The sequence below is a fragment of the Saccostrea echinata genome, unplaced genomic scaffold (genome assembly GCF_033153115.1).
Source record: "Saccostrea echinata isolate AGI-Se365-2 ecotype Australia unplaced genomic scaffold, CSIRO_AGI_Sech_v1 ptg000037l, whole genome shotgun sequence".
Taxonomy (NCBI): Eukaryota; Metazoa; Mollusca; class Bivalvia; order Ostreida; family Ostreidae; genus Saccostrea; species Saccostrea echinata.
Genome location: NW_026889786.1, coordinates 2,656,578 through 2,673,720, shown reverse-complemented (window position 1 = coordinate 2,673,720; position 17,143 = coordinate 2,656,578). Strand labels below are relative to the sequence as shown.

The 17,143-nt window shown below is 34.0% G+C and overlaps 1 protein-coding gene across 1 annotated transcript in view; it reads left to right on the top strand.

The window, feature by feature from the left end:
- Positions 1–276: 276 nt before the first annotated feature.
- The window catches only part of LOC133200099 (cadherin EGF LAG seven-pass G-type receptor 2-like), a 34,077-nt gene continuing 17,210 nt past the window's right edge, over positions 277–17,143 (top strand). Inside the window, exons 1-7 of the mRNA XM_061335835.1 lie at positions 277–514; positions 808–926; positions 1,153–1,270; positions 14,309–14,457; positions 16,145–16,204; positions 16,301–16,390; positions 16,516–16,605. Coding sequence (XP_061191819.1) covers positions 277–514; positions 808–926; positions 1,153–1,270; positions 14,309–14,457; positions 16,145–16,204; positions 16,301–16,390; positions 16,516–16,605 — 864 coding nt within the window. The remainder of the gene's footprint in view (positions 515–807; positions 927–1,152; positions 1,271–14,308; positions 14,458–16,144; positions 16,205–16,300; positions 16,391–16,515; positions 16,606–17,143) is intronic.

Below are 17,143 nucleotides of genomic sequence, written 5' to 3'. Positions count from 1 at the left end.
CCTCTATGCGGTAGGGAAAATACTTCTCTAGGAACTCCTGGAAAACTCTTGGGGTCATCTTATAGTGACTCGTTAAGGTTTGGGCGTAATATCCCAGCAAAGGCTAAGAGTCTAAGGTACACGGGTAGCTTAGAGTGGGGTTTGTTCTATGCTAAGTTTAGGACTTTGGCTAGGTATTATGGGTGAAACGATGATGACAGTCTGTTAGCTCTTAGCATCTCGGTAGAGGAGCCTGCACTCAGATATTTTCACCTTCTCTCCTCGCATGGTGAGGGTATGACTTTTGGCGAAATAGTGTCCCGGTTTGAGCAGCTTTTTGGGAAGGGCACACTCCAAATAGCTTCACAGGTTGAGTTTAACTCTATGACCCAGCAGGCGGAGGAAAGTTTAGAGCAGTGGAGCGATCGTGTCATGGAGACCGTACAACGTTCTCTAGGGGCGAGAGTCCCGGGACAAGTGCTCCAGGAGCAGGCAGTCCTGTGGTTTGCGATGGGCTGTCAGGATGCACGAGCCGGTAGGAGACTGTTGGACACTCCCCCTGTTAGTTGAGATGAGGCTGTTTGGCGTGTAAAGACTTATCAGATAAGCCGCCAAGCCGTTACCCCTCCTCACATAGGGGTGCGCTCTGTCTCGTCTCGTTAGACAGTCAGTTGTCAGGTGCAGAGCGGTCAAAGTCTCCATACAAGACATCCCATAACACCTGCAGCAGCCAGAACTTGCTGAAGTCCAAGCTAAGTTCTCATAATGAGTCAGTACACAGTAATAAGCAAAAGACCTCTCAAAGCAAGCATGGTTTTTTTCCCCCAGGCCAGGCAAGCGTCGACGACGGTCAGGTCAATGCTTCAAATGCCTTTAGCCTGGGCATTTCCGTTGTGAGTGTCCAGAAAGATTCAAGTCTGAGTCCTCAACTTCTTCAAATGAAGGTGGTCAGACTTGGAGCAATAGGAACAAGTCGGAGCAGCTGAACAAACCCCAGGCCTCTGCAGGCCAGGGGCAAAAGAGGCTCAAAACCACAAGATGTCACTGTGAAAGGCTGGGGAAACTGGTTCCACAAGACTAATTAGAAGATTCATGCCCCTTGTTCTTTGAGCGGGGCTAATGAGGTGACTGATTGCCATTATTTTTAAGTTGATTCTTGGTGTCCTGATTCAGATGTCAGATGGTGTTCTGTGTTCCAGAAGTTCAGGGAGGATCCATGTTAACGTTGGCGCGTTCGCAAACACAGAAGCAGATAGTCCGGAAGAACTGGGATTTGTGTTGAACTATTTAAGTTTGTTAAGCAAAACATAATTTGGACAGTTAATGTTAAAAAGATTTATTGTGAGTTTTATATGATGTAAGCGATTTGCATTGTACATCGCAGGAGGTTAATTATCACTGTATTTTGTGTAAAAGTGTACTATAATTATATAATGTAAATGACCTCCACCTTGTCGGAATTGGGACATTCCTCCACAAAATGGGGGAATGTAGTGTATTTGGGGGTGTTTTTTATTATAATTTAGATCGGGAGCCCATTTATCTCTCTCTCTTCCCGCGTTTCCGCCAAGCTGGGTGCAGGCCATGATGTGAGAGCTGCCTCATTTTGTAAGATAACGAATCAATTGTTCCTAATTAATAGATTATTTTTACTTAAAGTGATTTGATAATCTTCATTCTATTGGGAAATTACTTTAAATGACTATTTGCCGAGAATACGCAACTGAAATTTGGTACAGACAGACGCACAGTTAAAGAGGAAGTTGACATTGGATTCACACAAAAATGAATCCCACCATATGACATGCCTAAACAAAGAGTGTACTAAAAGCATCAAGCATCTATTATGAGTAGTTGCCGAGAAAACTGCGACGAAAATTTGTTACGGACAGACACACAGCTAGTCGGACTGACAGACAGACAGATACACAAGGGTAAAACTGTTTACCCCCTCTCCTTCGGAGGGGTATAATTAATCTGCTTGATTAATTTGACAATGTCATGAATATGTATTGATGACTTTGATGTTTCAATAAATTAACAACAACTCAACAAATTGCAAAATTAGCAAAGTCATTAGTGTCTTAGTGCGTTTGCATTGAGAACCACAACCATATTCCAGTATAATCTTCCTGTACATATAAGTAATCAATTATCAAAATATGGTTTTGGTTCTCAATGCAACACGTAGTGTACTAGAAGGTTAAACAACATAACCCTCCAACATTTTCCAATATACTCAATATTAATGCGGTTGAGGGTACTAAATTTTCATCTTTTATTCCAATATTATCTCGCAAAAAATAAACAGTACAAAATTAGACATGTTGAACATAATGAAAATAAGTTTAAACTTGACGACAATCCAATTTCATTTTTCTCAAAAAAAAACATGGGCCAAAAAACAGCCATATGGAAACCTCTTCTTAAGTATGATCACTGTAGATATGCCGAATCTTATAACGAAAAAAAGTGTGATTGGAATTATGATAGTCATGATCTTGATAATCAATTTCATTTCTTTCATTTTGTTTTTGATGAAGATCAATCAATTCTTTCATTAAAATAAACATTCAATTCTATTCCTTAATGTCTTACATTATACACATTTTACGCCTAATTTCTGTGCATGTGTCTGTGCGTTCACTTTGATATGTATACATGTATAAACTTCTTTTCATACAGATTTTTTTTTAAGTGGACATCGTGATCTGAATGATACAATATGAAGAAATTGAATATAAAAACATTTGCTGCCCTCCTCGTAATCTATGGTAACTTCTTAATATTTTTATTCTCTTTAACTGACAATGCCTTGTACATTACACTGAATAAAATTGCATAAGAAATGCTTTATCAGGAAAAAAACTAAATTTCGTGTATACAATAAATGTATTTTGTAAACATACAAATCATATACGGTACCAATTTTGATGCACCAGATGCGCATTTCGACAAATTATGTCTCTTCAGTGATGCTCAAACCGAAACGTTGGAAATCCAAAATATTTCAATAAAAAAGATTTGAAAGAGCAGAAAAAGATGCCAAAAAATGGAGCCAAATACCTTGAAGGATCAGAGCTATGCAAGAGGGAGATAATCCTTATTTTTGAAATAAAATTCTAAATATTACCACAGGATTTAAATATGTATCCGTATTTTTAAGCTAGTACCGAAGTACTAGGTTACTGGGCTGTAGAGACCCTCGGGGACTAACAGTCCACCAGCAGAGGCCTCGACCCAGGGGTCATAATATAAATCATATACGGTACCAATTTTGATGCACCAGATGCGCATAAACATGTATTATAATTACAACTGTATAATGGTTCTGGATATAGATTATTATTTATTAATCATATATATATATATATATATATATATATATATATATATATATATATATATATATATATATATATATATATATATATATTTATATATATATATATATATATATATATATATATATATATATATATATATATATATATATATATATATATATATATATAGCATCTTGACTTTCATTTATACAGGTAATACGATTGCCTCAAACTTTCCTCCGATAATTCATATGCAATCAGGTGGTGGCATTCAGGAAGTAAACGAAAACATTGCAATTGGTATGTGCTTCATTCACGTATAAAATATTTATTATTGTAAACATGTCTATTTATGTGTGTTTAAGTATTTTATAGAAAATACTGGCTGGTGGTCTTTTCTGCGATACAAACCTAGAATCATCTATTATGAAGATGGGAATCTATCAGAAACGTGGGATAAAATATTATAAAAGCTTTGTAAGGGACAAGAAATGTCACATGAATTTCAACATTTACACCAGGGAAGATTTAATTGAGTACCAGAATGGACTGTAATATAACTAGAGCGAGCTCGTTGCAAAGCAACGAATAGGTCTTCCGTTGGAGCTGCGGAAGGAAGAAGTGACCTTGAGTCAAGGTCATGCCACATTCTAAAGTTATACATGTAAGCAATCTTGTAAGGGGAAGCAACTTACAATATTTCGCTAGGAAAAACTGTAAAGGAATGTACGTGACCTTGAACATTCCAAATGCCTTGCGTCAAACCATGACACACTCTCATCATAAAACCCAATCTGTGTGTTACCGATTTGAAAAGTTCACAGTGACACGTCATGTTCTTTTAGTCCATACATACAGTCAAAACATCTTATCCTTAGTGACCTTGAACTTGAGTCAAGGCCATGTCACACTCTGCATGATACCAGCAATGTTTCACTAGTACAAATACGGTCGCGAAATTACAGTTTCTCTGTCAGTGACCTTGACTCGACCAAATGACCTTGCATCAAGGCCATAACACACACTGGTTAAAAGCAATCCCAGTCTGTGAGTTTCTGAATGGATAAGTTCTGCAATGTTTTTTCAGATCATACAGCGAGTCGGAATAATTTGTTAGGTTCAACATAATGATTAAAAAATTCATTGAGAATGTTTTATGCCCAGTTTGGATAAGAAGTAAAACATGGAGATCGGTCCTTTGGATGAGACCGTATAAGGTCCCGTGTCGGGGTAAGTGCTAGCATGAAAAGGATCTCTCATGCTATAAATTTTGAATTTACCGGGTGGCAGTAAATACTGACAACCGGTAAGTTCAAAATTTACAACATGACAGATCCATGGCACTTGATTCTACCTCTGATTTCAAAAGATTTGCACTGTTCCTGATTTGTATTGTTTGAATGGTCTTTTAAGCTTGAATGCTGCACAGGTGCTTGTGGACAGGACCCCCCCCCCCCTCCCCCCAATATACACCCCGGGGTCCAAGAATATTTTATTCGTCTTTTTCCATAAATTAATCTTCTAGTACACATTTACAATGTATTCCATATGAAAAATCCATAAAAATAACGTAGAATTAACGTTTTATTAAAAAATCATACCCGCGGTATTATGAAATAGAGAAGGTAAGTCACTTCCATTTGTTAACACTGGACCCCTCTTGGATATCGGGCCTAAAATATCATATACATGTACCTACCACATGTCACCAAAATATGTTATTATATCTTATTTCGGTAGATATTTTTGTCTTTAATCGTGCTATTTAAACGGAAGACCTTAAATAGTGTCTGTGGCTGTCACTATTTCGGTGTTTTTCAGAAACTTGATCGTAGAATTAGTCAAAGTCCACAACTGGACAATAAACTGATAAATCGGCTACAGTATATTATCTGTTCACAGAAACGACATATTGAAACTGGAAAAAAATAATCCAGAAGCAATTCATTTCATTGAAATTCTATCAGGAATATTTTGTTTTAATCGATGGACTCGATAAATCAATAAACTGACCGAAGGAAAAACGTTGCACGTGCCGTAACGTTCTGTACGGTTTTTTTTTTTTATTTTACATTCTACTTGCATAATACATTCACATGTACATGTACATATATATTAAACAGAAACATAAATACCAAGCCCGTCGGCATTTTAAAAAAAGTAATAAAACATAATTTGATTTGATCTATTTTATTTCATTTAAACTCTATTAATTTGTTTTAAAAGTATGATTGATCTTTTTCCTTTTAACAAACACTCAGGGTAAAGAAAAAGTATATATTGACTCGCGTAACTTTCATGGTTGTAGTTACATTTGAAAATGAAGAAATAATGAAACGTTGAAGGGACTGGTGTGTTGTATGGCTAGACAATGCCTTACACATGCAGAGAAATTTACCACAGGTACTCTAGGACAGGTGTGAAACCCCTAGGGCATGCCTTTTCCTGCTCTTGCTCTGCTAATCCCTATACACAGGAAATGATCGCGACTAATACTTAATACACAGAGAAACAGAATATATTCAAGTAAACTTGGCACTGATTTTTTTTCTTGAGTATTATTGAGAACTAGTATTAATTGTAACGGGGATCGTTACAGATGTTCCCCAAACGCTCCCCAACTTCCTTTTGGTGTCTTATTCCCTGTAAGCTTCATTAAATAAGGCAATCAAGTATATTGGTTTTTTACGCATTACACGCGCGCGCAGGGGCATGCATGTTCAAAATTACCATGTCAACTTGTCTTCACGTTTAATACATCTTTATATTCAAATTTCATCAAAAGATGGAAAAAAAATTCGGCTATATTAAGTATATCTGTCATTTTACGTATTACACGCGCGCGCACGTGCATGCATGTCCATGATGACCGTGTCATTTTGTCAACACTATTATTATATCTACATATTTTGAGTATCAAAGCATTTCATCAACAAGTATAAAAGTTACAGCTATATCAAGTATATTGCTCATTTCAGCATTGCATGCGCGCGCACGTGCATGCATGTGCATATTGACAACGTCGTCTTGTCTACATTTATAATATGTCTATATATTCTGAGTATCGAAGCATTGCATCAAAAAATGTAAAAGTTATGGTTATATCAAGTATATTGGTAATTTTACTCATTGCACGCGTACGCACGTGCATGCATGTGTGCGCTGACCATGTCATCTTGTATACACTTCTAATATATCTTAATATTCTGAGTTTCGAAGCAATTCATCAAAAAATTGTAGTTAAGTGTATATAAATTGTATTGGTGATTTCAATCATTGCGCACGCGCGCACGTGCATGCATGTGCATGCTGACCATGTCATCTTGTCTACACTATTAATATATTTTTATATTCTGAGTATCAAAGTCTTTCATCAAAAGATATAAAAGTTTTGGCTATATCAAGTATATTGGTCATTTTACTCATTGCACGCGCACGCACGTGCACGCGCGTGCATGCATGTGTGCGCTGATCAAGTCTTCTTGTCTACACTTCTAATATATTTTTAAATTCTGAGTTTCAAAGCAATTTGTCAAAAAATGTACAAGTTAAGTCTATATCAATGGTATTGGTTATTTCAATCAATGCGCATGCGCGCACGTGCATGCATGTGCATTCTGACCATGTCATCTTGACTACACTATTAATATATCCTTATATTCTGAGTATCAAAGTATTTCATCAAAAGATATGAAAGTTATGGTTATATCAAGTATATTGGTCATTTTACTCATTGCACGTGCATGCACGTGCGCGCAAAATGATCTTCGTTCCGCAAATCTACATAACACTCCTATTAACCCTAAAAAGGTTTCACCTCAATCGGATGTGTAGTTTCGGAGATCACTCACGGACAAAAAAGTACCCAGGAAGAAAAATAATAATAATAATAACTAGACTCTTGTTGCTATGGCAACAAAAAGGTCTTCCGTTCCTATATGATACCGTTTGCATTGATTTTTTTTGTAGAGAAACGTGTACAGTATGTAATATTTAAGTTGTAAAGAATCTAAAATTTGTCCCTTCGGTACTTGCAGTCCATTGATTTTTACTGCAAAAATGAATGTATCTGTTGTCCTTATATAAGATATTGTATGCATGTTTTTTTTCATCAGTAGAAGTATATTTAAACTATTTTAAATTTAAAAGTTAAAATGGGGGAGGGGGTTTTATCTAGAAAACAACTTGTCAGTTCTTACAGTACTTTGATTTTCACTACAAAAATGAAAGTATCCACCGTCCTTATATATAAACATGACAAATTTAATACATGTAGTGTATGAATTGAATTTTGCATTTAGAGAAACATTTATATATAAGTCGAAGTAAAAAAGAATAGTAAATATCCTTTCAGTCCTTGCGGTACTTTGATTTTTAATGGCTAATGAAAATACCTTCCATAGGTAACTTATTCTATGCATTGATTTTTATGTATAGAAAAACATGCCTGTTTATACTACACTGTAGTTTGAAAAAATTGGGTATCTAAAACAGTCCTCTCAGTACTTCAGGTACTTTGATATTTACTGCAATTAAATGTAGTCTTCATTCTTATATATGATACTGTATGTATTGATTTTTGTATGCAGAGAAACATGTAAACATAAGTTAAAGTGTTAAAGAAATGCGCTATCAGTACTTTTAGTACTTTGATTTTTGAAAGGAAAAAGAAAGTAGCTGAAATCTATAAAACGGGTGACCTGATTTCAAAACAAATTATATATTTGGCACTTATAGACCTATCTCTATTACGCCTAAAAATATCTTGAAAATATGTTTAAAAACAAAAAAGTCGAAAATTGACCAAAACACAAATTCACTTCCGGTTTAGACAGGAAGTTCCAGACACAAACGAAAATCACGTAGAAACAAAGAGAATGTCATGATCTATCATTCCTGTAAATTTCACATCTTTACCTCAAACCCTTTCTGAGAAAAACACCGGACAAAAATGCAATTTAAAATTTGAAATACGGCCGTAACTTCGGACCGGAAGTGAATTTTTCAAAAAACGGAATTTTATATAAACTTCATATATCAACCTATTATCCAGTGAAAAATTGTGAAAATCTATCGAAACATCTCTGAGTAATCGCGCTCACAAAATTTGGGAGGAATAATAATAATAATAATAAAAAGAAACAATACAATCACTATAGGTCTTCCGTTGTGAACGGAAGACCTAATAATAATAACTAGATACTTATTGCCTAGGCAATAACAGGTCTTCCGTTTTCTTGACTTCTTTGAAAAAAAAAAGCCCACAATCATCTCAATAAGATTACTCTAAATAATAACAAAAGTTATCTCAAGGCTTCTAAAGATATGTAGATACAGATAAAAACAAACGGAATTACTTTTCTGTTTTCTTTATGTACTTCGTCATGAACGAAAGTGCTCCAAACGAATAAAATGTATAAAAATAATTTGCATGGTAATGGACTATCTAACATCTGCATTAGCCAAACATTTCTGCAACAAAAAAAAAAAAAAAAAAAAAAAAAAAAAAAAAACTTTAAAAATTCACTTTTTTGCATCGCTTCCTGTCACGACCGGAAGTGACGACAACGTACGATTTTTACATGATGTAGATAAACTGGTAACTAACTATAAGTTCTGAAAGTTTTTGACTTCAGTCATGTAGTGTTTTTGAGCATTTAGGGGAACAAAATCTCAACTTGAGGACAGAAAAACACGCGACCGGAAGTGCATTTTCCTAAGATGGTTGACTTCACACTAGACAATTGCAGTCTCAATAACATATGTAAAAATCATTTCAAAAACTTTATCAATAAGTGATATTTTTGGGAATGTTAAAAATCCCAATAACATAGTTTCTCTTTTATAATCGGAAAGTGTCGTTTTTTGTTTCCAGTGAGACCAACACATATAGAAACTGTGAATGAGATTCAATTATATGATGCAAGTTTTATTTCAAAAGTGAAAAGTTTAAATTTTCGATTTCTTTGATCACTTCCTGTAACGACCGGAAGTGACGTCTGACGCTATTAACCCAAAAGGTTTTGCCTACTCATTAAGTTCTATTACTCATATAAGTTTGGTGTCTTAATCTCTTACCGTTTCTGAGATCTCACTTTGACAAGTTCTTATTTTGCGGACAGTAAAACACGCGACCGGAAGTGAATTTTACCAAGATATTTGACGTTACTCTAGACATTTGCAGACTAAATAACATATCTAAAAATCATTTCAAATACTTCATCTATAAGCGATATTTATTGGAAAGTAAAATACTCAAATTATGTAGTTTTTCTCTTATAACCGGAAGTTGACGTTTCTGTTTCCGGTGGGACTAACATATTTCGAAACTGTTAAACAGATGCAATAATGCGATGCAAGATTTAATTAAAATAAGAAAAGTTAAAATTTTCGATTTCTTTGATCTCCTCCTGTGACGACCGGAAGTGACGGCTGACAGATTTAAACATATTCTGCAAACGTACTTGTCATGATCTATAATCCCTAAAAGTTTGAAGTCTTAATCTTTTACCGTTTCTGAGATATCGTCCGGACATGATCTCTTTTGAAAAAACGGAAATTGGACATATCTGACGACCAGAAGTGAATTTGGCAAAATCTTTAAAAATATTTTTAGTTTATTTTATTTGTCATAATCCCTGAAAGTTTCAAGAAAATCCATCGAGCCATCTCTGAGAAATCGCTTGGACAAAAAACGGGAAAAAAATAATAATAATAATAAACAGTAGAATCACTATAAGGTCTTCCGTCTGAAACGGAAGACCTTAATAAGAAACAGAGTAAAAACAATATGTTCCCAAACTTCGTTTGGGGAACATAATAATAAGTTTTAGTGATATACCCCCCCCCCCTCGTTTTAATTGTTTTGTGAAGTACATCACCATGCACATTCCATCTTCTGTAATTGGAGAAATGTTTAATTTAAAAACAAACCACTGTTTACAAAAGAAGTAAATATCGAGGGAAAAAAATTGTTATATTTTATTGATATCTTTTATAACGTTCACGCGCCCACTCACTGCAAACGCTCACCATCGAATTTTACAGCTTTCCGGTCATTCGACAATTTCAGGGAAATGCTTGCACATTAACACAGTAAAGTGAAATTATTTAAATGAATTATATTGTTCTAAATTTGGTAAAAAAAAAAAAACATGAACAGTATATAGATATATTTTTTTCCTCATAGGAATGCTGAAAACTGTTAATCGGAACTCGCACTGACTATTGATTAGCACGTGTATGTAACATTGCAGTTCGCATATAATTTGAAAAGAGAAGTTATTAGAACTTATATTTCCGACATTAAAATTTGTCACGTTAAACTCTCAAATGACTCAGCTTATAAATAGTTTTCTTGATACTATTTAAAAAATATGTCGCTTAACAAAATTGATAATAATAAATAAAATAAAATAAAAAAACGATTAAATATATTCTGCTTTACATTTTTTTTTTTTTTTGTTCATTCATTATTTTCACCTTTTGCAAAATAAAAGAAAATACTTTCATAAATATACATACACTGCGGGATTTTAATATGTTTTTTTTAAAGAGGGAATTTCGCAAAATTCCTGTTCGGGGAGATAACTCCCGTTTGTTTACGATACTAGTTGATCGATGATTTAACCACGGCGGGGACAGGTAGGTGATGAATTTCCCGCGGAGGGAACGCGGTTTACCTGTCTCACCTGGCCAAATCCCGCGTTGTGTTTATACCGCGACGGGGCGCGGGAAATACGGGATCCGCGTTGCCTGTACTGTACATGTATAGTCAATCAGATTAGAAATACAGCGACTATCAGAATTTCGGGCCGTAAAAAAGATCTGATTTTGATTAGATTTCAGGTGTAGGCGAATGTGTGTGTACTGAGGGGTTAGTTAATTCATTCAAGATTTATTATATTGTTCGTTTGGACGAAGGCTTCATAAAAATATACACACTGCTTGTACAGGTACACATCAATGAATGTTCAGATTAATTCAAAAATCGGCGGACATTAATTTATTTTAGTTATCTAAAGGCAATGTTATTTCCAAAGACATTTATATTTTCTGTTTTTTGTCTCGGATTTTTCTTTTTTGTGATTTACCGGTTTACAAAGGCCTATGTTTTAACAGCTGTTCATAAACTCTGTCAATTAATATATGATCAGAGAAAACGAGACATCTCCCGGTAATTCATTTCTTATGGAAAATATATGGATTGACATCTTAGTATTTACCTGTGTAATTACGATGTTACAAACCGTGACGATGACTGGCCAGGAGGACTACCCGTTATGAAAACAACTCATGATCAACTCAGCGGACCTATAATTGACTTTAATATATGTTGTAAATCAATAAAATCATTTCAGTTTAACCGATATTTTATTGCAAAGATAATGGGAAAAAAAGACTTGAGATTTAGAATTTTTCTGAATTTCAAACGCTCGATATACATATATTTGGGGCGCATTGCATATGCACTTATAAAACGTGCATGTTCTGTACTTGCATGCGTGTACATTGTATGTATCCGTAAAACCTTAAGAGAGCTGATAAATGTGTTCTGATTTTCAGAAAAAATAATGGGAACCTATAAATAATTACATGTTTATCATTTTGTTCGCATACAATAACAAGTTTAGTAGAAAAAAATAATTTGTTCAAGGTTAGGTGTCTAATAAATTTGTAATATTCAAATACAGTTACGCATGTATGTCTCATTCTACATATTTTGGAGGCGCGTGTGAATGTGGGATTTTGTATTTCCATACGCTCGATATGCATATACATGTATTTGGGGCGCTTTGTATGTATACAGTTGTACATTTTAAGGGCGTCGACAAAAGAACGTATATTAGATTACATACATGTACATTTAAGTTTCAAAAGTTCCATTACTAGTAGGAATTAATTAAGGTTACATATTTTGAATTTTATTATGAATAAAACAGACAATTAACTCGATATCGAGAAATAAATTGTTTATAAAAATAACTATGCAACTTTCCAGTAATTCAGCGAATAAAATATTAAATAAAATGCACTAGCGATTTAATCAAAGATATTATGAAATAATCTGAAAGATTCAACATATTTATCCACTCATGACTTAGTTTACAAAATGAATTTGGAATGGCCATTCTATGATTTGTTTTGTGTATGACTAGGTCGCTGGATCACACACGCCGATTGATCCCCGGTGACCTCCTTTGCCACGCGCTATCAAGGGAGGTGTTACATAATTGTAAACACACAAGGTGAATGTAAAAGGTGCACACTTAATGGCTGTAAATAGTCTATGCTTCAAAGTTATGTTTTATTTTCTCAGTATATTGTTTGTTTTTATGTGATAAGAAGAAAAGGTTATCTTTTTTCCCCCTTTTTTAGTAGACTGGTTTATTCGACTTTGAAAAAATTAAATAAAAGGAAAAGTGGTCAAAAAATAACTTGGAAATAAAGCACAAAACACTTCAAGAACCTTATTCTAAAGAATATTAGCATCTAATGTAGCCAGTTTTATTATTTATAGTAAGTTTATTTTAGTTACACGCATGAAGAGTTCTCGTTTACTTGCTGAATGAAAACAGTTACCTGTATATGGGTCAAGCTTCTGGCGCATTTAAAACACAAGATTCGAACAAAATAACATTTTCATGAAATCAATAAGATGTTAAAGAACAACTTTTTTAACGACAGCGATTTCGAAATATTTACCGTTTTTGAGTTATAAAGCAAAAACTTTAAAGGGCTCCAGATCCCTAATTTGAGGGGCCAGCCCCTTTTTAGTGGTGTCAAATGAAAGGCCTTGGAATTGTGCACAACTTTTATTCTACATGTCTTATCAAAATATTTTTAGTTTTAAAGATACAAAAGAAAATATGTCTAAATTTTCGCTCTTTTAGGCGTTCTAAATTTTGACCCCTAATTAGCGCCATTTTGAATACAGAAATCGAGAAACAAAAACCGATGTGCACAACTTCAATCCTTCTATTATCTAAATTCGGTAGAATTTCTGCTCCAGCTTTTGTAGTCTCGGAGCCTTTGTCTGGAAATGAAGCCTAATAAATTTTCATTTAAAGGGCAATAACTCAAAAGCGGAAGTGACTTTTTGAACTGTTTGACAGCATTCTGATAGAGTTTTGTAACGTCTATAAACGAGATATGAGGTCTCAAAGTTGGCGTCTAGGAAAAAGAAGAAAAAAAAAGAATAATAATCTTAACCATCAGAATCAGTAGAAGGTCTTCCGTTGGAACGGAAGACCTTAATTTACGTAAATATAAAATCAAGAATGGCAACTGAAATATCTCTGAAGACGCGATTTGAAATGACGACTGGTGAGACATGGTGTTAAAATAAAAGAATTTAAGATGATTTACTCCCACGTCGAGCATTGTCAATAATGTAATCAAAAGCATGTAGAAAAATGAAAAGGATTGGGGGGGGGGGGGGTGTTATCATGCTCACATAATCGGATTTGGTTGTTCGTTACCAAAACATATCCGCCGAAACATGGCTGAAATATTGCCGACTCGGCGTTAAACAATAAACAATCAATCAATCATTCAACCAAAACAGAGTCCGCATCTGTCAGATTGGTTGTAAAAGTATTAATTCATTTTTTCTTAAAGAAAAAATAAAACATAAATTCATTCAAATTACATGCATTTGATAATACCTCCATGATGCATTCCATGTAGTCTGCAATTTGAAACACAAAGTCTTTCATCGGTTAATATAAAATTTAATTCCTGTAACACTGAGTATAAAATAATTTAAGAAGGCAACATTCTCATTTGAAATCATATAAATCTAATCCAAGTTTACAATAACATCCTCTTGTGGGTAAAAATTCGGTTCGAATCGCACGGAGTATATATTTGAATACCGGTATGAACATACAAATTTTGATTCATATACCATTTTAATTTGATATAAGAATTCTGAAACATATGAAAGACATGTTTAGAACAACATTTATTTTTAATAAGAAGTATATCAATTACAATAACAGGTACGAAGCTTTTCAGTATCACAGCACAAGACAGAAATGGTGGAACTGTAACGGTTATAGCAACAGGAGAAACCAGTGACCTCGTTACAATCAAACATACACAAAGTGGTACCTGGGGAGTTTTTCTGAAAAAGAATCTAGATAGAGAGGTTGTAAATTTGTATGTGTCGTACATTTTTTCTAAATATTTAGCTTATGCTGTGATCTGAAGAATGTCACTCCTGATAAGTTTAATGTGAAGTGTTTTCTTCCCACAATTAGTATTTAACTTGTTTTAACTGTACGTGGTAATCATGTAATAGTTATCAAAAATTATATAAAAAAAAAACAACTGGAAAAAAAATATTGAAGTCAATTTCAAAATTGTATATTTACATTCGGTGCAATTTTCTTTATAAAATCAATTGGAAATCTGCAACATTCAATATCCTACCTATATAACACACACGAAACATTGTCACTGTGCGGTAAAATACACAGTAGAAACTATATACATTATCTCTAAAATACTAAAATGTCTATTGTTTTGGCTAAATTTAATCAAAAACAACTACCCTATTAAATTACCATAAAAATATAACAAATTTACATTTAAATTTAATTGTCATTTTCTCCCCTTGGAATATTTATTAGCGTTATTTAAGTTTCCATGTCACAACGGCTCACTTTCCACGTAACAACGGCTCTTACGTTCTATTAAGCACACCTTTTCTGAAAGGTAAATTCATAAAGAAAGAATAAGGAAATTGCGAGAAGAGCTGACTCTTTCAATCGACGGCTTACTTTTACACTAGGACATTATACATGTATGAAAGCTCTTTCGTGATATAAATATTAAGCTTAACAGCTAATTAAACGATAATAATGGGCCATTTCGAAGCATATATTACGTTGTCTAGGAAGGAAACGGCAACCACCTTACCCTCAACCCCCTCCCTTCCCATATTGACCAACTCATGCTTAGTTTTCCGTCTGGAATGTTTTTTCCTTATTTGATTCCTTCAGAAAATGAGATTGAAAGGAGGTACTAACCCCACAAATAAGGTAATTTAAGCTATGTAATTCTGCCTCCCATCATTTCTTGTATTGATTACATACCAGTTAATGTTAGTGCCCAAAACAAGATACCTATAACCACTATTAAGGTTTTCTTATCTATTATCAATTCCGTATCTCCATACATAAGGCAAGTTTAAATGTCCAAGTAAGCTGTCGACTGTAAAAGTCAGTGCTTCTCGCAAAAGTCCATTATGAAGAGAGAAAATTAGAGAATGTAAATATAACATTGAAGCTAATGTGCGGTATTCAATTTGTCGGCCACGGCCATGTGCTGTTATATGAACTACGACATCCAAAAATAAGAATTCAATGCATATTTACATCCACTGAATATTATTTCTTAAGAAAACCAGTACCCTTTATCAGTCACTAAACACTGCTACGGATTTCTTGAGCAGTGGCTGCTCCATGAATGAAACATACAATGACGTACTTATCAATAATACAATATTTCATCTACTACATTCTACTATAAATTACTCTTTGTACAGATATAAATATAAATAATTAAATGTCTTTCTTTCTTTGTAAGTTCAGGAATTAACGTTGCAGCTATTGCAGAAAAAAAATACATAACGCGCGCGGGGTTATGCATTTTTTCTGTAACAGCTGCAACATTAATTCCCGAACTAATAGCAAAAACGCATTTTATTGTTTAATTAAATATGTTCTATTGAAAAACGTAGTTTTACATATTTAACACATTTTCTTAATCCATAATTACACAGAAAAGCTGTCATAAAGTAATAAGTCTGAGTTGTTGAATTTATTTTTCAGACACATTCACAACATCTGTTAAGATTCATTGCAGCTAGCGTCGAAAAGGATGCTCCTTCGGTAAGATCTTGTTCGCAATTACAGGCCTAGCACAGATATTCAATTGTTGAAAGATTTTGATTATTGTGTGTATGAAAACGAATTTTAACTTTGTAGTCCGCCTTAGAGGTAACCCTTTTTGTGAATGACGTAAATGATGTCGCTCCTAAATTCTCACAACCAGCGTACCATATCCAAGTTCCAGAGGTAGATTCTGTTATATAAGTATTTTATATAAGATTTATTGATACTTGCATACAACATTACCTAGCTATTCATTATTTAAGCTACAACATAACCTTTCCCGAATAAATGTCATCTCTTTTAATTAGGATCATGATTTAGCTGTTCCCATCAATATCTCCATCTCTGCTACCGACCCTGATAATGGACCCGGAGGATCCGTGTCATATGATATGGAGGTTATTATCTCTATAGTCTTATAATGAATGTGGTTTTTTTTTTTTTTTGGTTTGCTATTTAATGAGAAACCCCTTTTGAGTGATTGCTAAGATAACAATAATTAACATGTTGTTTTTGTTATTTACAGTCTGCCGGCCAAGAAATTAGATATTTTGCTGAGAATTATCCTAAAATTTCATTTCAAATTAAAAAAAGAACTTAAAGATTCTTCTTATGATTAACTTCCATTGAGGGCTTCAATTAAATTCTAAAAATAATATTTACCTCTATTTTAGAGATATGATCATTATATGAATAATTCATGTAGTTGAGGGTACCACAGAACATTTTCACCCGAAGAAAACCATTGTCAACCGAGGTTCAACCGAAGATGACAATAGTTTTCGAGGGGTGCAAATGTTCAGTGGTACCCTCTACTGCATGTTGTATTTATTATATTATACTGAATGTTTTAAACAAATAACACTGAAAAGTGCGCTCATAAATTCTGCGCAGTCAATATCTTTCGGAATATCACCCGTCGTCAAGAAATGTTGA